The sequence below is a fragment of the Mustela erminea genome, chromosome 11 (assembly GCF_009829155.1).
Source record: "Mustela erminea isolate mMusErm1 chromosome 11, mMusErm1.Pri, whole genome shotgun sequence".
Classification (NCBI taxonomy): Eukaryota; Metazoa; Chordata; class Mammalia; order Carnivora; family Mustelidae; genus Mustela; species Mustela erminea.
Window position 1 is genome coordinate 55,977,060 of NC_045624.1, and position 24,671 is coordinate 56,001,730.

Sequence of the window (24,671 nt, forward strand, 5' to 3'; positions counted from 1 at the left end):
CAGCTACTTTGGAAGACAGTTTGGCAATTTCTTACAGAACTAAACATAGTCTTACTGTAAGATCTAGCTGTCACAGTCCTATGAATTTACCTAACTGAGTTCAATACTTACATCCACATAAAACCTACATGGGAAGGTTTACAGTAGACTTATCCATACTTGGTAAAACTTGGAAGGAGCCAGGATGTCTTTCAATAGGTAAATGGATGAACACACTGTAGTTCCTTTAAACAACACAATTATTACTTAGCAATGGAAGAGTGAGTGTCCAAGCCACAAAAAGACATGGAGGAATCTTAAATGCATATTGTCCAGTGAAGGAGGCCAGTCTGGAAGGCTACGTTCATTATACCATATGATTCAAACTATATGACATGGTACAGAAAGCAAGACTATAGAGACAGTAAAATACCAGTGGTTAGCAGGGGTTGGTCAGGGGGAGGGATCAATCGATGGGGCAGAAAGGAGTTTTAGGGCAGTGAAACTATTGCATTATATTGTAATGATGGACACATGTCATGATATTACTCTTGTGTCAAAATCTATAGAACTTTGTAACACTAAGAACAACTTTAATGTAAATTATGTACTACATTAATAAGAATGTATCTAGTGGTTCATTGAATATACCAAATGTACCACACTAAAGCAAGATGTAAATAAGAGCAAAGCCTGGGCTGGGGGTGGGGGGTGGGGTGGAGAATGATCTGGAAGCCCTGTACTATCTGCTCAGTTTTTCTGTAAATCTAAAACCATTCTAAAAATTAAAGTCTCATAATTTAAAAATAAAGTCAAGGGCAGAAATTAAAACTCAGTTTGGCCCCAGTGAGCACAAAGCATCAATTAGTGTTCCTCCTATGTTAGATGACAGAAACAAGTCTGCTGCTATTTTGGGACACAGTATTTGGCTCTGAAAGGCCAGAGAAATAGAAAACTGACAAAACCCTTTATTCCAGTGTTGACATTAGTACTGCAAGTTGTACAAAGCTTAAAAAGAAGGCTTGTCACTTTCTCCCCAGTTACTTGTTAATCAATAAATGTGGCAGAACGTTAGACCTTAAGGACCTTCCACAACAATAAGAGATAGAGTTTTAACTTGATAAAAAGAAATGAAACTGAACTCCTTCTCAACTAGAAACATAGAACTAACTACACACTCCCTAAATCCTAGGTATGACCCTAAGCTCATTACAGCAATACTTCATCGAATTCCTAAAACAACTGTATGAACCAAATGCAATAATTATTCCCATTTTGTAGATGACTGAGTCATAGGCTGAGGAGGTTCAGTACATTTCCTAAGACTGAGGAGCCAGACTTCAAATTGGTAGGTGGATTCAAAGCCTGTTGCTACTGTGCCACATTGCTTCTTAATTCTGGGAAAACTGGTGTAATTTTATCCCCAAAAGATTATTCTAATGATTTTGGGGCGCCTGAGTGGCTCAGTGGGTTAGGCCGCTGCCTTCGGCTCAGGTCATGATCTCAGGGTCCTTGGATCGAGTCCCGCATCGGGCTTTCTGCTCAGCAGGGAGCCTGCTTCCTCCTCTCTGTCTCTCTGCCTGCCTCTCTGCCTACTTGTGATCTCTCTCTGTCAAATAAATAAATAAAAAATCTTTTAAAAAAAAAAAAAGATTATTCTAATGATTTTAAGCAAGAGTGACTATAACAGTAGAACTAAGAGTACTAAGACAGGTAAAAATCCTCCAGTTTTTTTTTTTTAGTCTGGAATAAGATTCAGAGTGATATTTTTACAAGCGTAAGTGTTCTTTTCATGCTATCTGTATAGAAACATGTGCGCATGCCCATGTGTTCCTGTGAGCACGTGTTTGTGTATCATGAGAAAAACACAGAATTAGAGAGACAGAGGAAAGAAGAAAGAGAGATTTTAAAACATAAGGTAAAGGTGGGGGGCGGTGCTGGGAGGCTCAGTGGGTTAAGCGACTGCTTTCAGCTCAGGTCATGATCCCAGGCTCCTTGCTTGAGGTGAATCTGCTTCTCTCTCTCCCCCCAGCTCAGTGTTCTCTCTCTCTCTCTCTCTCTCTTTCTAATAAATAAATAAAATCTTAGAAAAAGAAAAAAGATTAAAAAAACCCTCCTCGTATTAATTCTGGATTATACTAACGTGAATAGGTCACCAAGGTACCAGAACATAACTTCTAACTGTTATTCTGGGGGAGACTTATAAAGCTATCTGTCTCACCTCTGCCTTCTCTCCAATTTACTCAGTGTGGAAAATGACACTGGCCTTCCAAAACCTTAACTTATGTTTGGACCTCTTCCATAGGAGTCTGACTCTAGTGTTGCTGACCATTTAAGATGAATATTTCAGCGGGGCTGGAACAGTCTGCTTGGCCTGAGCCAAGCTTTCTATGGCTTGCATGCTTTAAGAGGTTAACCTAGCCCGCCAGTTCACTTTGTTTAAAAGTATTAAATGGAAAGACTGTTAACATTCAAAGAAAGGCAAAGCTCACTAGGTAAGACCCCAATAATATAATGGAGCATAAAACCTCTTGAGCTTTTTACCATAACATTTTATGAAACATACGTACACACTCACTGGAACAGAATCCAATTCAAATGGTTCTGCAGGTCAATTCAAAGTCAGCACATATGCAGTATCTTTGGGAAAAATACGCATTATTTCAAAAGTGCCTGGACCTAGCTGCTTCCTTTATTTTATAGTTTGTTATCAGTCTAGAAATATACTGTATTAGGGGGATAAAAGGTCACCTACCACAGTATAATATAATTTGGCGCCAAAACAAAAAGTTCAATAATGTAGTACAAATTTCAGTATCAACAAATCTTTGCGTTGCGAAACAAAAAGAATCACAGAAGGTAATTCTAAAAGGAAGTGCTAATTTTAAGTGTGGGTGATAAATATAAAAATTGAAAACAATGATTTCATTCTCAACTTCACAACTAATTATGAAATCCTTCAATGTGCACTGTGAAAGGAGCAAAAGAATCTCAATTCCTACCTTTAAAAGAAAAATGAATTAGGAATGGGCCTGATCAGAGCCACCGATTTTGTATTATTCTGACGTTTCCTAAAAGCTAGGCGCAACCCTGATCGTCCTAAGGGGAAGGAAGTAAAGGTCCACTTTGCATGACAAAGGTCAGATGTCTGCAGACAAATGAGACCTCTTTGATGGACTGTTCCTAGGTTATCACTGGCTGGCTGGGTCCTAGGAGGTCAAGAGAGGTTCCAAACTGTGCTCACTGCTTAAGGGAGACACCCCTGGGGCCACTTTAATCATCTTAAGATCATTACAACTTTTCTTATTCTGGTTCCAGCTCTACTCCCTTAAATCTTGCTAATGCATACTGGCAATTCAGTCCTGATGTGGGTTAAAAAGAAACTGGAAGTATTCAGTACTATGTGCAGATGGATCCAAAGAGAATCCACTCATTTAATAACTTCTTTTAAATCTAAGATTGAGTTCAGTGAAATTCAAGTAGACCACAGAGGGTGATAATAAGGCCCCAGTAGGAAAAGCTGACTCTGTTACAGCTGTCCTGGTATTTACACTATGTCATCGATGCCACTGCTCCAGATTTCATTTTATACAAGGTAGCTTAATGCAAAAAATATCTTCGTTTCCCCAATCATTATGTATGTTTAATTGTAATTATTATAATGTTTTACTTTTTTGTAATAGCTATTAAGTGATAAACACACAAGACACGCTGAAATAAAAATCATCACTTGACTGCATGCATTTCAGTGCTCTTCTACTTAGTGCAAATATATGTCTAAACTTTCTCAGTGGACTGGAAATATATCAAATGGACCATATTGATAAAAGTAAGAAGAGTTCTGTTCTGCCTATTTGTAATTAATGAAGGATATCTCTTAAGTACTTTAGATAATGTGTACAAAACATCTGTATTTAATTATATCGTCCTTCTCTTAGATGATGGGAATTAAATTAAGAAATATTTTGAAACCCCTATGCAGATATAAAGGTATTAATGGCTGTTCAAGAACTTCGTTGGTACAATGCTTGAAGAGTTCAGTTTTATAAATCAATGGCCTGACGCTTCATTAATATCAGATTTTCAATTTTACAAAGGGAATAACCTTAAAATATTAGGCTGATACAGAAAATAGAACATGAGCAAAGACAAGGGCTGGATCTTTTCACTATTACTATGTATTACACAGACACAGAAAATGCCTTTTCTATTAGTGCAGATCTGAATAAAATTTTGTAACGTATATAGTGAACAGGGTTTCTCTTTGAATTCTGTTGTGGACTGAGATTTTTTACAAGAATAAATTAACAGCTCGCTAGTCATTCCTTACAGAGAAAAAAAAAATCCTAAACTGTTCTCATGGAAACTGGGACACAGAGTATGGGTTTTCAGTACTTGTTCTTAAGTATTGAAAAAGATCAGATTTTCTTTCTGGATGCTTTACTGGTTCCAAATGCCACTTCTTTTCAAAGTCAGTGTCAGCTCTGCAGTCAGTTTTCAGTCTCCCAGTGGTAAGAATATATTCAAAGGCTGTGTGCACAGCAGGGTAGAAGTCTTTCTCCATGAATGTAACTATATCACTCATCAGTAACCTCCTGCCATAAGGGGACTTATGTTTTCTTTCCTTTTAGTGACTCCTCAGGCCCTTGAATGCCAGTCACTGCCCTGAGACCTGGGGCAATAGTCACATAATCTCTGTCAATAGTTCCTACATAAGCCACTGGTGCAACTAAATGTCAAGACAGCAGATCAAAGTCGGCACATTCTAAAACTCATGTCCTTTATGGATCAATTTTCATAAACTATACTCTGTGTTTTAGAAATACATGGAAGCTCATTCTTTGCTTTCTTCCTTTTAACCCAGACAAGTTTATTTACATGAAAGGCAATCTGATTTGTACATAACAGTGTGAAATTCTATTGCAATACATAAATCTTATTCTCCTCTTTGCATAGCCCTCTGGAGGTATTTTACTTCTTGGAAGTATTTTACTATACCTATTGTCTTATAATAGAAATGCAAAACTCCTTGGGCTATAAAAATAAGAAGGCAAAGACTGGTTTGCAATACTTCACCATCATACCCCAGTGCCTGGTACAAAAGATGGTAGGTAGTACGCTCCTACTTATGATGGATTTTATTTTTAAATCTTCATTATGCTAAGGTAAATTATGACAGACAATAGCTTTAGCGTGTGTTTTACAATCTATATCTATTTTTGTTATTCACGATTGCTTGGGAAAATGAATATAATTATTGGAAAGCATTTTTGCTCTGTAGGATTCAAATACAAACTACATAGATCTAGTCTTAAGTAAACCTGAGTAAACTACAATGGACCAAACGATCTTCTCTGAATATCTTTTCAGATAGTTCTAGATACAAAGATTTTAAAATTTACTTATTTTCCTTAAAAAAAAAAACTGTACTTGGAAAATGTAAGATTTAGAACAGAATGCACAGCAATAGTATTTATGCTTATATCTACCTGAACTTTAGATATATTTATTACAGAGGTAAGAGCATGCAACACATTACATATTCATGTATCAGGGGTCTGAAAATGGAGAAGATGAGCAAACAAATACTAGCCTTAGAGCCAGAAGGCGGATTACTAAACTCCAAATAGAAACTTCATTGTCTCAGTTCCCCTAAGCAAATTTTTATATAATTACATGAGATCATTAGGTACAAAGCATCACTCTGAGTTCTCCTGTAATCTGTGAGACATTAGGCAAGTCACTTACTCAGAAGGTAGCCTTGGTCTTATCTGTTTCACCACTTAAAACAATTAAAATTTACAAGTGCTAAAATGTGTAAGAAAAAGAAAGTTTATTATTCCTATTTTTGCAGTAAATGGCTGAGGTCAAAGGAAAATTTAGACAAATGGGGGAAGTTACAGAGGTCCTCATTAGTGGAGAAAATTTAAATTTTTGGAGAAATTGAATATTTATCTTAATTCTACTCTTTGTTGGCTTTGTTTTCTAATTCCACTCTTTGTTGGATTTGTTTAAAATCCAAATACAGTGAACTTTTAAATTAGAAAAGATACTTTGATTATATCCTGAATCAACTGGTGTTGAAATCGGGGGTGTACGTGTCTGCATGCACATGTTTGTTTGTGCTAAGGGGAGGTGTGGAGGGGGCAGAAGAGCTGTGATGCAAATCCTTTGGCTTTCCTCTAGAGGATGGCCCAACAAAACTACAGGTACATTATGGAAAAGCAAGTGGAGTCTTGCTAAACCAACTTACCAGTTTTTCGAAGGGGGAAATCATCCTTCGTGTCCTGTGCTCCTGGTAATGTGTATTTGTAGGATGGAGATGTTCCACTCAGGGGTGGAGAGCTTTGATCCAGTGACGTGTGGTGGGCAGCCCTACCAAAGAAAAAGAGACTTCACCATTTGCTCTGGAGTTTTTCCTGCATGTTGGTCAGCAATAATCAGTTGCACATGCTGTACACGTGTCTCAGCTGCCTTTATGTTCTTTCTGTCCAGTGTGTGCAATCACAGCCTCACAGAACCACGTTCATTTCAGCAGTATGCTACAGAATGTTGCAGGACCCCCAAGAATGACCACTGTGTGTCCGGTCACTCACTTGTACAGACCTTGCCTCACTAACAGAGAATTCACCAAGAGCCCGAGTTTGGATCATCTGAGATCACTGTGGATTTCTCTTAGGTGCCACACTTACACGGAAAATTCACCACCCAAATCCTTTTTAGTCAACAGGGTAGAATAGCCAGAGTACAAGTAAACATATAGAAGAGACTTCATTTGCAAAAATTGTTAGGTAATACACAGAAGTACAAGAAGGTGCTTTTCTACCATAGCGAAACTACCTTTATCACAGTCTCAGATCCCCTGGCTTGAACAGCACTTCCAAGGTAAAGGCTGGCAATCACGTATTTCCCCAACATGAAACTAGTTTTTTAAAAATGTTTCCTCTCCCCTACATAAATATAGTGAAAGAGGTGGAGCTGTACTCCTGGGGAGGAGTCTTCAGAACTGAACGTCAATTATCCAGTGGACGTGAACACCCACAACTATGATATGTGAAGAAAACAACCAACAGGGAACAGTATCACCACCAGCGTGGTGATTCTACCAGTATCGTTTATCTGAATCACACATTCTCAAAAATTAACTTGTTTAAGGACACTTCATCTAGCCTTAACTGGAAAAAAAGTATTAAATTCAGATTCCATAAATTAATGATTTATGGTGTCTGGCGTTGGACCCTACTGAAGTTCAAGTCAGCACAAAAAAGGATTGCTAAGTAAATATTTAATACACCCAAGGGGAGAGCTGAAGAACTTTCAGCTGACATGCTGTTTGCCTCTAGTTAGTTGTTTCCCACTTAAAAAAGGTATTGCCTCTTCTTAAAATGAGCTTTAACCTACAAGGAATATGAATTAGTTAGAAATTATGTATGTAATTTTAGGTAACAAAGTGGTGTTTATTTCTAAATACTTTGTGATGTTAATTGAACATCTGAAAATTTTCTTCAGAGACTGGCTTCTCAAGTCAACTGACATGCCTGATAGAAATTACATAAACCATTAAAAAGTATTTATGCAGCACTCTGGAATCTGCCTTGGTCACTTTTTTTTCTTTTTTCTTTTTTTTTTTTTTTTGCATGCTGAGAAGGGCAGATACTTATAAAACAGAAGTATAATAACTCTTTAACTAGAACTCTTGGGATGCTTACTGTTTCAGTATAGAGCAATCAAGTATATATTCCGTTATCTTTGATGAGCTGAAGAATCAAAAAAGTGCAAGTCTAAAACCTGATGGTCATTCAGTAAACATATAAAATGAGAGAAATGAAACTACTGTCTATTATCCAAACATTTGCTTATCAGTGTTTGTCCTGATTTTTAAAAACACCACATTGTTTCTATTTTCCTGAGAGGAGAACTCTGTATCCCATCATTCTCTTCACTGGACCTGGGGAAACACGGTTCCGGGCGTCCGTAACAGCAGTGTCTGATGTTGTCAGCTGGTGTGTGAGAGAAGTCAGTGTGTTCAGCTCACAGTGTGACAAGAGAAGAAGTCAGACGGTCAGGGGTAAACTTGTCACGAAGACTCTGCTTTACTTCCTTGCCTCCGTTCTTTCTCTTCCCTCCCTTGTCTTCCTGCCTTTTTTTTTTTTTTTTTTTTAAAGTCGAAAAGCTTCTGGTCTTTTAAAAATAGCTCAGATCTCCACCTTCTATCGAGCCAAGTAAAATAAAGTCTCAACCTGCCAAATCTTCAGAAATTATTGTAAAGATATCAGATGCACCATCTGAGAATAGAAAAATGCAAAATAGGAACTAATTTCTATGCCCCACCCCACATTTCTGTTACTCATTCACCAAAAAACATTATCTACTTCTTTGCCCTCAAGATGATACTTGTAACATTTATTAAGCAGTGCTCTCTGTTGCATACTTGACTGTATTATTTCATAAGACCTTTCTAGCAACCCTAGAGGGCAGGTACTATCATGACCTTCTCACTGAGAAGGATGAGAATTCAAGGAGCTTGTCCACCGCCACAGAGCTGAGAACTGGCAGACCCCGGTCCAATGCCCAGGCTGGCGGAGCACAGAACCTGTGTTCTTGACCCCTGGGAAGGAAAAAGATTAAACACTGAACATACGTGTACCAGAGCTTGGGATGGCGGCTCACGGAATGATTTTTTCCATTTGTTGGAGTGTCTTTTGTTGCTGATTTACTCAACAGGAATTCTTGAAGCTTCTGCTTTACTTCTGTACTTGCCACTGCCCCTGAAACACACACATACAGAAACAGATGTTGATGTGGGGCTTTGTCCTTCTGTATCTCTGAAGTATTTAGCAAAATTAAGAAGTAACACCACTGGTCACTGCATATGAAGCTTTCCTATTAAAAGAAGAAACCAGAGTCTAAACAGGCTTTTGAAAATGGCATAGGTAATGTTTTGTAACTACTGCTCAAACCGCCAATTTTCAAAGGACCTTGGATGATTTCTTTAATTGCTTCTGCAGAAGGGGGAGTCCCAAAATTAAGAATAATTTTTTCCTGAGGTAAAAAAAAAAAATGAGGAATAAAACACTGCATTTTAAAATTAAGAGTCTTAGGGGACCACATAAATGATTGAACACAATACAATGATCTTCCTGAATTGCTAGTTTGAAAAACTCACATTTTAAAAAACTCTTTTGAGCATTAAACAAATAGATATCACTGACAGTTTCAGTTCTAGTCATCTGATCTTTAGTGCTACATCCTGATACTGAACTGACCTCAGACAAGGGAATTATTTGGATCTGTCTCCCTCTTGTGGATAGTTTTTTTTAACAAATGTTCTGCCTTAAATCTTCCCTAAGTCCGGGGACTCAAAAACTAGATGGAGGCAAAGGCTTGATTTACAGAGCAATTATTACTTGAGCAGAAGGAAGGTACAGTGAGGAAATGTGGAAGTAAGTTTATTAATAAAACAATATGGCATGGCTAGATTGCTTTAGTAGAAACTCATTTTTAAGGTTCAAAACAACAGAAATCAGTATCTCTGCCAAACAATGCTCGGAGGACTTCCCCGAGACACTGCAGACCGAACGCAGAGAGATGGGATGTGAATGTCAAAAAAGTTTTAGACGGGGGTTCACAATTTATTCTTTAACTAAATGCAGACAGTTTTGACAAGTTTATTGTATTTTACTTTTGACAAGTTTAATTCCACTCCTTATCAGGCTTCACTCTGAATGACGACAAGCTAAACAGGAGGGGAGAGATGCATCTTTTACCCCTGGTGCCTCTTACTTTCTCGTCCTCTATCTTTGCCTCTGAGAGGAGGAAGCTGCTGTTCTCTGCGGTGCCTCTCTACTTCCTGTTCTTGCCTCTGCTGCTCCAGTTTCTGCTCCTTTTCTAGGAGTTCTTGTTGCTGTTTTATGGCTAGAAGTTCCTGTTGCAACTTGCGAGAAGAGAAAGACATGAGAGTGTGCAATTTCTTTAGGCTTCATTGTCATCACTGACCCAAATCAAACTGTTAGGAGCTTCTGGAACTTGTTTCTGTTTAATTTACATTTTTACTCACTTTTTGGTAAATTATTGAAATCTAAAGACAAACAACTAATTCCACAGACGGTCTTCATGTCATCAATCAGCAAGTTTTTAGGTAGCTTCATTAGCTGTGCCGCCCCACCAAAAGCCACTCCCAAACTTGCTCTAATCTTTATTTCCCTGAGTAGCTTCTCTTTGTAATTCTGAAATATAAGAAACAGGCAAAGGCAAGAATGGCCCAGAAGTCTGTTCTATCAAGTCCCTCCCATTATAAATAAACAACTGAAATCTTTATTTCTTATCCTGAGAAATGGTATGAAAATATCAAACCAAAGGAATGGTGAGAAATGAGTTAATTTAAGGGAAGTCTACCTGAAACAGAATAAATGTTAAAAATTTCAAAACCTGGGGCATCTGGGTAGCTCAGCTGTTAAGCGTCTGCCTTCGGCCCAGGTCATGATCCCCGGGTCCTGGGATCAAGTCCCTAATCAGGCTCCTTGCTCAGTGGGGAGTCTGCTTCTCCCTCTGCTCTCTCCCTGATCATTTCTCTCTCTTGAATAAATAAGTAAAATCTTCCAAGAACAAACAAACAAACAAACAAAAACTCGGGGCGCCTGGGTGGCTCAGTGGGTTAAGCCTCTGCCTTCGGCTCAGGTCATGATCTCAGGGTCCTGGGATCGAGCCCTGCGTTGGGCTCTCTGCTCAGCAGGGAGCCTGCTTCTCCCTCTCTCTCTCTCTGCCAGCCTCTCTGCCTACTTGTGATCTCTCTTTCTGTCAAATAAATAAATAAAATCTTAAAAAAAATTTTTTTAAAAACCTTCAAAACCTTATAGAGAATGTTCTCGGATTAATGTATCTATACATTCATGGTAGGCATGTCTCTCAAAACAACAGAAGCCTAGTTCATTCATCCAGCAGGCAAAAACCTTCCGATTAGAGATGGGTCAAAACAAAATCATTTCCATTAAAGTACTGTCAGGTCTTCTGAATCCCTTGACTTTAGTTCCAAACAATAGGTAACATGAACATGAAGGATTTTAAAATTTTTTTTTAAGTTGTTTTTTTTTTTTTTTTTGATAGAGAAACAGCAAGAGAAGGAACACAAGCAGGGGGAGTGGGAGAGGGAGAAGCAGGCTTCCCACCGAGCAGGGAGCCCGATGTAGGGCTTGATGAGGGGCTTGATGAGGGGCTCGATCCCAGGACCCCGGGATCATGACCCAATCCAAAGGCAGATGCTTAATGACTGAGGGACCCAGGTCCCCATAACGATGGATTCTTAGTAACTGTCTTGACATGTCCGTTTTCTCTCAGATGAAGAAAGAGGTATCTGTGAATAATAATAAATGTGCTCACTGTGGAGTAACTAAAGATTTTGAGTTCTACTTAAGTTCTGATATTACTAGATATGAAATCCAGGCACCTTACTAAACTACTCAAAGCCCTGGTTCCTTGTACATAAGAGAAATTATCTCCATCACACAACATGTTCAGAATGCACATGAGATTTAGTTTGTAAGTTTGAACCATTCTAATTTTAATTATTATTACTGTTTTTAGATCTCAGTCATAATGAAGTTGGTGTAATTTGTTGTTTATATTAGATACCTAAAAATGTGAAATTTATGCCGATAAGTAAGAGAACAAAACCAAAAATCTTTTGGAATGGCATCAGTTACTCTGGAGTGAAAGGAAGCCAACTTGGCATGGCAACCATGATGGCCTCACCTCTCCCTGAAGGATATGGTTAGAAGCATTTCTGGTTACTCTTCATATTAAAATCTTTGGCATTTTGGCTCTGATATATCAGTCCCTTATTGGATGACTTTAGATACTGCACTGTAAAAGAAAACTTTATAACTTCACTTAAACTCTGCCTTAAATATTAATTTTATACAGCTACTGAGATTGGTGAAACTGATTTCAACAAAAGCCCCAATCAAATTGAAATTTAATCTATCTTAGGAATCTAGAAAAGCACACAATTTAATTTCCATAGCTACTATTCATTATTGAAGACTGCAGGACTGACACTGGAAAAAAAAAAGAAAGAACAAAACATCAACTGCTCATTTTCAGATGTTCTGATACACGACACAGGGAGGACGATGTGGTAGTTCTGATGGCAGACAAGGCAAGACTACAAATCTTGGAACAACCATTTACTGGCTGTGTGGTCTTGGGTAAGTTTCAGTATTTCCCTCTGCCTCAGCTTACTAAGTGGAAGAATGGGATAACAACATCTAACTCAACAGATATTGATTACAGAAACCAAAGATTCAAAATGCTAATATAAGTAAAGCTTCATGTACTGTGTTCCTCATAAACATAAAATCCAAGTGAATGTTAAAAAAAAATCAACTCAGCCCTTCCCATAAAAAACATAAAGTAAAATAAAACAAAAAATTTTTAAAAGTAAAAAGCTTCCTAAACTTAGAAGGAAATTTAAAATAGATCTTTAGTTTCTGAGAAAACAGCCTATGCCTTTGGAAAATCTTTTCAAAAACTAAATTTTCCTTTTAGCTATCTCAGAATCCTTTTTCTGTCAAGTGCCTCCTCTTTTCTGCTATTTTCCAGATGTCAGCAGACCTACTGTATTATTTTGTTTGAGCTAAAGTAATACTTAATTACCTACTTGTTACTATTAACCTGTGAGTAAAATAGAACAATAAGTTACCTCAAAAATTTTCATGTTAATCTTTACAACTACAAAAGATACCAAATATAAATGAAAAGAAGCATTACTATTGTCCTGTATTCAGTGTAACATGAATCAGTACCACAGCAAAATGAACTATATAGGTACTTTTAAAAGTATGGTGAAGAATATAAATTTTATTCATTCATCATTGTCATCTTAACATGCCAAGAATGAATGGAGAAGGAAATCTAAACATCAGTGCTCCTGATATTTTTTCAAGGGTCAAATAATAATGCTTTAAAAATAAGTCAAGGAACACTATATCAAAAACTAATGATGTACCATATGGTGACTAATATAACATAATAAAAAAAATATGTCTATAAACTAAATGAAGTTTTCCTATTCTACAAAATACAGCCATGAGCTACTGGTTCCATATGAGACCCAAAACAAAATCCCTACTCTTAGTTTTAAGGTATCTTACAGAATAATAAATTGCAAGGGTTCTTTTAGTAAACTTTACTAAAGAAGAAAACTGATTTTTTTATCAGATGTCAAAGTTTTTTTTTGGAAAAGAAGATAAAAGAGGCCTTTCAGGCTAAGAAAGTGTATCTTAAAAAGGATATAGGGAAGAGGATAGTATTTTTACCTTCTCAGACACTAATATTAAAGTGGTAATTTTTTATAATATTAACATAGATTGGTTATCTATATTAATCTGACATAAATGTGTTTGTATATAACAAGCAAGTGAGTAATAGATCAAGTATCTAGAATGTGTAATTTATTGCATTACTAAGTTAACATGTATTTACATCATTTTGAAGGACATAGACCTAAAAATGGGAATTTTATGTAAGTATTGCTGACTTTTATTACTGTCATAATAAATCAAAGTAAACATCTACTTAATCAGACCAAAATATCTTTATGTTTTAAATGTCTTTGTCAAGAACTTGATAGACATTTCCCAAATAAAGCTAAAGCAATATTTATCTGAAAGAAACAAGAAGAAATTGATATCCAGATACATCTAAAGTGACTTGACAACAGAATAGTCTATCATAAAAAATTCTGGGACATGGATGTATTTCTCCTAGAATATTTTAAACAATTTGGATCTCAAACTATCAACTACTCCCAAAATTCTTTCAAAAAAATTCTTATCTGCAGTCTATTAAACTTATATAAAAAGTATTAAGAACATTTGCATCAGTTTCTTCATATGTAATTCTCTTGAACTTTTATGTTATCACTTTAAATGTGTACATTATAAGGTCTTCTTCAAGGGGAAAATTAGGATATATTCAGAATACCCTTTTGGGGAGGCAGCTGGGGCAATGGGTGAAACAGGTGATGGGGATTTAGGATGAGTACCGTGGGATGTAGGAAGTGCTGGGTCACTACACTGTACACCTGAAACTCATATTACCCTGACTGTTCAATAACTGGAAGTTAGAATTAAAGCTTAAGAAATCCACATATAGGGGTGCCTGGGTGGCTCAGTGGGTTAAAGCCTCTGCCTTCGGCTCAGGTCATGATCCCAGGGTCCTGGGATCGAGCCCTGCATTAGGCTCTCTGCTCAGTGGGGAGCCTGCTTCCCTCCTCTCTCTCTGCCTGCCTCTCTGCCTACTTGTGATTTGTCTGTAAATAAATAAATAAAATCTTAAAAAAAAAAAAAAAAAAGAAATCCACATATAAACCAAAAACAAAACAAAAAAGACTCTCCTTTTATCATTTCTGATAAGTAATTTATGCAGACCCTGTAAAAATATAAAATGGTTCTTCCCAGGCTCATGGTTCTTCTTGGTGGAAAACAGACAGGGCCAAAGAACAAAATCATATTGAAGACAAACTCAACAGAGATTGGAAAGTTGCTTTTCCCTACTAATGATGCTGTACACTAACGGATGAGAGTGAGAGAGCACCCCCCTCCCCCCAAGAGCAAAGCTTTTTTTCAGTCAGCATTCCTACTACTTACCCAAGGTGCTCACCAGTAAAATTACAATTTCTTTCAGGCCATACTCCCGCATCTTAATCATGGTGAAACTCACCCCCCTCCCCACCCCCGTCCCAATGTTCCTTGTTATGCCCACGTCCTGCTGCAGCCTTCCTGGGTGAAAAGGTCAGAGGCAAGGAAACATCTGCTACCTTGATGTGTTCCTGGAGCTGAGCCTGGTGCTGCCGTGTCAAGTTCTCATGTTGTTTCTGAAACTCGGCGATCAGGAGCTGCTTCTGGATTTGCTGCTGTTGCTGGATAAGGAGTAACTCTTGCTGCAGTTGCTTCTCACGGACAACAGGATCCACCACAGGCATCATCATCCTGAGGTCGGTCCTCAGGTCTAAAGGTGAGATGGGCTCCAGGCCCACGGGAACTTCTGACTTCACATCCACTAGAGAAGCAGGAGGAAAAAGAAAGGGTGGGAGGGCATGACAGAGGATAGGAAATGAGTATGTTGATTTGGAAAAAAACAAAAAATAAAAAACACTATACCCTATACGAACAGTGTCAACAAGTGTAGTCATTTTTACAACGATCATAAAAGGTCTTTAGTGTATCAGTTTTGGTAAAATGGACCATACGCTAACTTTCACTCAGCAAGCCACTTTCATGAATCTTCTGAATTTCTTTTTTCAAAGAGATGAATCCTGCACCCACCACCACCACCCCGCCCCACAAAAAACCCCAAAACCAAGAACCACAAAGAGATGAATCCAGTTATTTCCTGGTATCAAAGTCATTCACAAAACTTACTCTACTGGACCACTTAGTAGTAAGTTAGGCAAACTTGGGACAAAAAAATGCTACTTTACTGAAGAAGAAATGCCAAGTTATAAGAGAGAAATTTCTATCACAACTCGATTTCTACACTTGCAGGCAAGTTAGTTTGTAATCAGAGTCAGAAGATATATTCTAAGATATATTCCTCAAGAATTAAGGAATTCCTTAAGAATAAAGCTTTCAACAATGTATCTGTGGGGCTGTTGGACCTGGCAAAGAACAAGTACAAATCTGCATGCTAAGATGTTGAAAATGGTGAGTGGATTAGTTAATCAACCGCAAGTGTTCAGTCTTTCAATGATGATAAACTATATTTCAGTTACCTTATTCCTAAAATGAGTAAGGCATAAAAATGATGAGGAAGCTTAAAACAAATCAAACCACCAGAGAAACAAAGACTAATGAGATTAATTAATTTGACAAGAATAATTATAAGATATTTAAATTTAAAAAAATCGATAACATATAAAAAATTCTTACTACTTCTATCAGATCATTTGTAGGACAGTAGAAGCACAAAAATTCATAGACAAGGCAGATAGGAAGTAACAACATGGAGTTGTTAAAAGAACTAACTGGGATAATCCACTCTAAGGACTTAAAACATACAGAACATTTCTCAATAAATGCTCTGGGTTTTTTAAATTAATAAAAATGGAATTTTCCTGTGTATAAAAATATATCAACACAGTGTGGCTAACAAAACAAAAATATTAAAAGCAAGTATGCAAATAAAATTGCATGAGATTTTCATTTAATACTAGAAAATAAAAACACTAAAACTTCTAGAAAAGTGGAAAAAGAATATAGAGGAATATAAATAATCTTTATTTTTTAAGAAGATTTTATTATTTATTTATTTGTCAGAAACAGAGAGAGAGAGAGTGCACAAGCAGGGGGAGCAGCAGGCAAAAGGAGAAGCAGACTCCCCAGTGAGCAAGGAGCCTGATGCGGGATTTGATCCCAGGACCCTGGGACCATAACCTCAGCTGAAGGCAGACGCTTAATGACTGAGCCACCTAGGTGTCCCTAAATAAACAATTTTTAAAGATCTACCTTTACTAGTAAAGAAATGCAAATTCTAAGTCAAAGTAAGGCATCATTTCTAAACACTAAGTATCATCTGTACGATCCATGTATATGCATATGTGTGTATAATACCCCATTGTGTGGCATAAGCATTTGAACAAGTAGATAATTACATATCGCAAGTGGTATTACCAAATGGTTAAAGCTTCTGAAAAACAACTTGGTGATATGTAGGAAGAATCATTAAATATTCTACCATTTGATTCAGGTTTGCCAACTGTAGGAATATATCTTAAGGAGACAATAATTACGGGAAAATACAGTTCAATGTCATACCGTCCACTGAAGTATTATCATTTTAATTGAAATCCACCAACTACAAGGAAGCATCTAAGTAAAATATGTCACATCCATATGGTGGAAAAACACATACTCATTAAAAGTAATGTTTATGGGAACATGAAGAATGCTATTACAACATTAAATGAAAAAACAGTAATAAAAGTGACATATACCCTCTGATAACTCTTTAAATAAATACAACTTAAGCCAATACACATTCATATTTATGGAGAGCCTTAAATTCTAAGGGATGTAAGATTTGGTAGGAAAGCAAAAAGACAAAACTTCCAGCCCTCTTGGAGCAAATCTTCTAGTGCGTTTTTAATTGTATTAGTCTCTGAATCCTTGTAGCAAAGACTGGTGACATACAGAACAGAACATAGTTATATTTGGAGTGGAAGTAGAAATAATTTCCCCTTCTTACTTTTCTGTATTTTTCCAAATTGCATTTAATGCTCTGACAACTACTATAAGTAACTTAGATTTGTAGATTCCAGGTTGGGAACTACAAAGTTAATTTTCCGTGTGGATTTAAGAGCCATTTTCAGTGAGTCGAGAAAGGCTAACAGAAATCTTGTCTGTAGAAGTTAAGGCTGAAAATACTGAATGAAACATTAATGTCCTTACTTATCACTTGAACTGCATATGTGTACAGGGCATGTGGTATGCACCTGTGGGTGGGGTGGGAGGGGACGCTGGTATCAATCTTGGGTTGTGAACCCTGGTCAACTTTTCAACGTATTGATCAGAAGCTTGCATTGATGGTACTACACATGTCACTTTAACGGAAATGGTAAAACAATTTATTAGTAAACCATAGTTTGGTGGACAGTGTCTTCTAAAACACTGATATTTATGAAAAGGAGAGATAGTAATTGTGACAAGTTTGGGATTAAATGAGGATGATGGCCTGTATGATTTCGTAGGAGCAGAGTCTGTTGTAGAACTTTCAATCAAGACTGTGGAGTAACACGAGATTTTGAGCATTAATTTATAGAGTTGGTCTAATTCCAACCAAAAGCAATGACTGTTAATGATATATTTCATTTTTGCATTATAAAGGCCAAACTACAGCCTCCAGTGTTTACATATGGAAATGCCAATAAACAAAGGTCAGAACGTAACCCTATAAAGACAAAATGTAGAATTTCAGGAGACCTTGGGGTCTTTTCTTGTTGTCATTCTTCTTATCCATAAACTGTGAACATCAAATCCCTAAGAAACCTCTCCCACAAAACAAGATAAGGGGGAAGAAAAGTCCCAGAACTCTCCAAAACAGCTATTGTAAACCTCAAAGGGTAATTTGACTTCTTAACCTGCTATCCCAACAGAAATGATTGTGTCTAACTGCTTGCCTTTGTTCAGAGACTAATCACTAAATTGTGAAAAATCACCCTCGACTTACAAAAACTGCTCTTGATTATAAATAATTGCCCAAGACTGAGAGAAAGCGGCAAGCAAGATCCCAGTCTTTCATCCAATTTATTCAGCAGCAATCCACATTCCATTTGTCTAGACTAAATATAGCAGCGTTTATACAAGAAATCAATAGTGCTTGCAGAGAGGAGAGCAAACGCATGAATATTTCATCAAACGCAGAGAGAAATGGCAATCAGCAAACCGTAGAGGTCATCTTTGGCCTGCTGGATTAGTTCTTTTATTTGGACAATAGCTCATCTCTGGCTAATCATAATCATATCATAACCATTCTTTCTATTTTTAACACTAATTGCATTGTGGGTGACAAAGACTCATCGTATTCCAAAAGAAATGATGGATTTTTCTTACAGCGTCTGTGACAGGCTAATAAGCCTCCCCAGGACTAATAATAGTAACGCAAGACCAGGGCTGAGTCTCAACAAGTTACAGTTACTTTCATATCATGAAATGTGAAAGAAAGGGCATTGTCTACAGCTGCTGTATTATCATAATTAGAAATAATCAACTTAAAAGAAAAAACTAACAACCCATTTTAACAGCGAGGAACTGGAATCATCTCTATTCATAACATCCTTGTCTAGGAACATCCAAATTTCTTATAAATTACTTTGAACAGGTGCCAGTGATACATAAGTTAGAAAGAAGTTGGTGCAACAAACTGTAGATATTAGCAGCACTAGTTAAAAACAAATCATGTTTTCTTAACAGATCTCAATTACTTTAGCTTGAGACCTCATAACTTTATTTGGACTCACTATGATTGTCTGAGATTTCAACTACATGCCAACACATATATATGTTATATTTATATTATTATTCTAATACCAAATGCCCAGTTACAACATTTCAAAATATATATTAACTAGTCTTAATTATCACTTTACAAAGCCTTGTTCATTCTTCCTCCAGTGTCTTTCTTAATTGTTTCTTTGATAGTTATTTATTCTTCTGTTTAGCCTTAATCAAGTTATGCAATTTTGTTTTAGAAATAGTTTTTAATGAACATGGAAACAAAAATCTCCCACATCAAAATAAAAATCTCAAGCCATATAATCACATCTATTTAAACAATACCCACTTTATAGTTGTAACTTAATTTCTTCAACAAATTTTTAAAAATATTTTTAAAAGTGTTAATTCAGAGTTTGAAGGATAACCTAACCACCATAGAGTATTTAAGTTTTCACTTTAGATACTGTTATTTATAGCACAGGTAAGTAGGGAGAATTTTCATATGTTCAAGACCAGAAATCTTTGGTTGCTCTTTGTCAGCTAACTTACAAACAAGAATCCATTATTTTTAAGACTGTTTTAGGTGAACAATTTGCAAACCCGATGGATGGAAAAATTCTAAGAATGCACATGTTTGACCATTTACAACTATCACAACTATAGCTGAAGACTTCACCCTGCCCCACTGAAATGAGATCTCAAAGTAGTAGCGTGCAAACTACAGGTTTTCACAAACCATTGGCACAGGCACCACCATTTGTAGGTACCAACTCAGCTAAAAGTTGTAACTTGAAAAAATGCAATAAAAAATAGCACCATGTTTATCTCAGTTCATATTCATAGCTACAGCAGCTACAAATCAGCATCACCAACAGCGACAGCATCACCAATGCTGTCCAGAGCCAATTTACATGGAAATTAAGTTCTTTACACCAAGGAAATTGTTCTCCACAACCACTGGCAAGTGGACATATCATCTACAAGTACTAGAATTGGGGAGAAACAAATGTTCTGATCATCTGATCAGCTATCATAAGCCGTTCTCATTGCGAACCTTCTTGAACAAAAACTGAAGATGACATCTGGGGGTAGGGTAGATGACAATCCATAAGTAGCACATTACAGTCTTTGTCCTAACTATCGCGTTGTCAATCCCATCCTGAGCAATCCTAAAGAGTTGGCTCTGCAATGGGGGATAGATTCTAGCTTCCCTGCCACTTGTCATGGTTATTTTGATCACTGAAGAGTTTTTTTTTTTTTCAGGTAGGATCCACAGATTTTGGGAAATAAATGAAGAACTCAAGTCTTTTTTCTTTCCTCAACTCCATAAACTTGATTTAACCCCATTCAAATCCCTTCAATATTCCCTTTTTCTGAAATCCCGCTAGCACCTCCCACCCCCTTCTAAGAATGTTTTGAAACTACACATACACAACTTCATAATTTTATTTACATTTTTGTTCCTTATATCCTATTGGTTATATCAGAGCACAAAACTACCTGATGCTTGTTTATATCTTGTTTATCTAGTACTTTGTCTTAATAACCATATTACAGCACAAATTCTTAAGTACTATACTATCTTATGAAAGTATCAGAGACTGCTTAGGGCTGTACGTATCTAAAACAACATCGTAATCATTGCTTTTATGTATCATCAGGTTGACATCATTTTTAGTTAACCCCTTTATTCAGCAAGTATTGGTAAAGCTCTATGAAATAACAAAAAGAAAAAAAAGTTTTTTAGTCAGCAACAGAAGTAAGGAAAGCCTTTGGAGAACTCATATTTTGCTGCAGAAGGTCAACCCATAAACTTATGTAGAAAACATGACACATGAAAGGCAATGATGTTGTATTCCAGAATCCCACCTGGGTCCTCTTCTCTTTTCCCACCAGAACTGTCCATGGTCAGAAGAATCAATGGGAATGAAATTAGAAATGCCTGTGCACATATGCACACATATACACACTCCCAGTTAAAATCCTCAAGCAATTACTGATTAGGTCTTTATTCATTGCTTGAATTTCAGATAAATATTATTTGACTGTTTAAATTATTGATAACTGAATGAGTTTCCAACAATACTAAGTATTTGGAAAAAAAATGACTTCAAATATTTTTCTATTTAATGTGCCTTTCACATGTCCCAGATCCCAATGTACCCTTAAAACTCAGAGTACTGACAGGTGACAAGCACCAAAATGGGGTGGGAACCCGAGTAAAATTATATTAATCCACCCATGCTGTTTGTCTTAGCAGGGATCACCAAGAACAAGCCAGAGTGCAGAATTATTGAAACAATAAGGCTTAATTTATAAATGATCACCCCGTGTTATATTATCAGAAATTTCGGCCAGCATTTTGTAAGCTCAGAAAGTTTTCATCTCAAATTTGAAAAATGAAGAATTAAATTACTAAATGTAAATAGAAAAGAACAAATCCTCCTGAAGTTACTTAATCAAAATTCTTTAATATTTCATCTAAAATAGCCAATAATTGATTTAGATTTTTTTTTAAATCTTTTTTATTTATTTTTGAGAGACAGAGAGAGGGAGGCAGAGGCAGAGGGAGAAGCAGGCTCCCAATGTGGGACTTGATCCCAGAACTCTGGGATCATGACCTGAACAGAAGGTAGACGCTTAACCCACTGAGCCACCCAGGCGCCCAACCAATAACTGATTAAAAAAAAAAAAAAAAAAACAAAAAACACAGGACACCATTTATTGAAGGCTTTTCATTGAAATGTGTAGTGTTCTTTCTGTCTTGGAAAGCACATTTTCTCTGAATAAGTAAATTAGTAAATTTGAGTGTGCCTAACATCAAACAGGGAAAGGAAAAAACAAGTAATACATTCTCAGCCTGGTGACAAAGCTGCCCAAATGTCCCTTTAGTCATACAAATATTCTTAGCTTCCACTGTCTCTACTTATGACAGCATCATCATGAAATAAAAAAAGAACTAGAAAATTATCGAACATGAAAAGAATAATTTTTATAACAAGAATTATTTAAACTGATTAGTCCGGAAATATAATTCTCCCTCCAAATGATTCTGTTCAAGTTATACATGTCTTTAGTTTCTTCAAGTGCATGCATACATGGCATAAATGAAAAGAAAATAAATGCAAGAAGCAATCTGGGCTTTGATTTACTATTCTCTTATTTCCCAGGGGTCTGAACAGGAAACAAAAATAACCACAAATGACTAAAATTTCAGTAGGCCTTGAAATATCAACATTTAAGTTAAAGAAAGCTAACTTTTTAATCAAAGCCTTACTATTTTGATTTACTTAATTCAAATTCCCTCTCTGCAAATATGCTTTTGAATTAAGCAGTCATAACAAACCATAACACAAACATGAACTGCCAACTCATTTGTAATACCCACTTAGTTCTAAACTATTGCAGTGTTTGCTAGCTCCTCACTATTTGAGAACCAAGTAAAAGCTTCATTGAGCTTCTTGCAGTATGGAAACAAGATCAAGCCCATTTCTGTGACTTCCAGGTAATATGAGCTAAGCACCTAATCCATATTACTTTGTAATTTGAGATAAAAATTTAACCTGACATAACAGTACCTGTAAATGAACCCTTTAGTAGATGGGAAATCTTAGTGTTTTAAAATAGAAAATATAAATATTAATCCAGAAGGTTATTTATTTAGCCACATAGAACACTCATCACCTGGGATGAGCAAACTGACTTCAACAAGAGTTACAATGAAGGGGGGACAGACTGTTTCCTTCACCATGGATTTTTCCTACAACTTACATGTTCTTCTAGGTCACAGATAATAATTCACTTGTTACTTTGCAAAGGGCTAACAGTCCTTCCTTCTTATTATGAAAAATCTAATAGTTGAAGCAACAGATTCCTTCTAACTCCATGTCATCTGACATGTAAGATAAATTCAATACCTAAGTTTCAGTTTAATGAATACCGATTGACTAAATACCTCTCTCAGCAGATACCCCTCTCTAACGACACTCTTCAGGCCCCAATTACATTTGTGTATTCAGCAAATACAATTTTTTCAGAGAACATATCCCCACCCTTCTATCAGGAACCCTTGTTTGTGGAAGTATGCAACTGTGTTCTTTCATGATAGAGAAAAAGAACTTTGATTGGTTCTTGTATCCTGCCAGGAAAATTACCTTTAAACTGGGGGGGGGGGGGGTTCAATCTTTTCTGAGAGTTTCAATGCTTAATATATTCAAGACAACAACGTGTATTAAAAGTGCAGGAAAGCGGGAGGGGAAAAAGAGCAGAAATGCCAGGCATGGTGCTTCCCTTCTTTTCCTCTTGGCTCCAAGCCACCTTTACCTTTCTACCCTCTAATCTTCAATCCTGCAAAATGAGAACAGGATTTCAACCAATTCACTCTTTTCTTTCTTTCTTTTCTTTTTTTTTTTTCCCTTCTCTAGGTCTGGGCTGTTTGCTAAGTTCTGAGGAAATCTTTATTACAAAACAAAAATTCTTAAAGTCCCACTAAACCCTTCTAATATAGGATTGCACTGGCTTTTAAAAACATTTCTTTAAACAGCTGGACACTTTCTTCAAATAAAATTTTATGAATAGCCCCAACATATAAAACCAGCACACGCAAAACTCTTCAGGAGGAACCAGCGTCTCTCACCCACTAGCTTCCGCTCTGGCTGCTTCCCCTGGGAATCCAGGCTCCAAGGAATTCAGTTTGAAAATCACTCTTCTAACGGCATTATTTCTTTATTTGCTGAATTCAAATCAGAGGCAAATTATATTACTGCTTTTTCAAAGAACATGCATTACTGTTTTATGGAATTATGGGAATTTGGAATTTTTGAATTGGAAATAATAAAGTTTCACTTTGTACACACAATTTGGGGGAAAAAAGTAAATGTTAAAAAATAAAAAATTCATCTAACATTGCATAATTTCAAATCTAGCCAGACAAATGCATTGGCACCTGTGTTTATGTTTTTGCCACATGGTGACACCACTTTTGCTCATAAGTAGAAATACCCACTATCCTTTGTCAGGAAGCAGTTTGAATATGTGAGTTTTAAAATAATTATGCAAGCCTGGAATTATGCAAAGTTTTCAGGGCTTGAGCATTCTAATAAAATGTGACTTCCCTATGCCGGATTCCAAATTTGGCTTTCTAAACTTGGTTAAGAACAAAGATACCATAATGTTAGTCAGTCTGGAGAGTTGCTTTCTTTTAATTTAAATTATGAAGCCAACACCAATACCAGGGCTTATGATGTGCCAAACACTGTTCTGAATGTTTTATAAAATAAATGTTAATTCATTTATTCTTTTGTACAACACTATAGGAGTTTGGACTCTCCGGGTACACGGGATAGACACAATTATGCTCCTTACTCACAGATGAGGGAAATGGAGGCCACACAGGTACTTGGCCAGAGTTAAATAGCTACTAAGTGGTACAACAAGAATGGGAACAGACACCATTCGTGCCAGAGTCCACGATCTTAGCCACTGCACTCTCACTAGGGAGTTCTACAAAACAGGGTTCCAATTTAATCTCTGTGCAAATCTGGTTGGCATATACCTTGGTATAAACGAGTCTGAAAAGTTTTTTGTCAAAACAATATCAATTTTTTTTTTAATTTTTAGAGGTAAAGAGAATAGTCTACTTGTAATTGCCAATACATACAACAGAGAGATTTGTAGTAGAACACATTTCTGCGTATTTTGACA

At 36.6% G+C, this 24,671-nt stretch overlaps 1 protein-coding gene across 14 annotated transcripts in view; it reads right to left on the reverse strand.

Moving 5' to 3' along the window:
• The window catches only part of HDAC9 (histone deacetylase 9), a 923,925-nt gene that overhangs the window by 427,211 nt on the left and 472,043 nt on the right, over nucleotides 1–24,671 (reverse strand). For 8 of the 14 annotated variants that reach the window (XM_032304495.1, XM_032304500.1, XM_032304492.1 and 5 more), the window contains 4 exons: nucleotides 14,795–15,036; nucleotides 9,763–9,913; nucleotides 8,621–8,747; nucleotides 6,233–6,354 (listed from right to left, as the gene is read on the reverse strand). In XM_032304495.1, the coding sequence (XP_032160386.1) occupies nucleotides 6,233–6,354; nucleotides 8,621–8,747; nucleotides 9,763–9,913; nucleotides 14,795–15,036 (642 nt within the window). The remainder of the gene's footprint in view (nucleotides 1–6,232; nucleotides 6,355–8,620; nucleotides 8,748–9,762; nucleotides 9,914–14,794; nucleotides 15,037–24,671) is intronic. The other 6 variants (XM_032304501.1, XM_032304494.1, XM_032304493.1 and 3 more) reach the window with 3 other exon arrangements.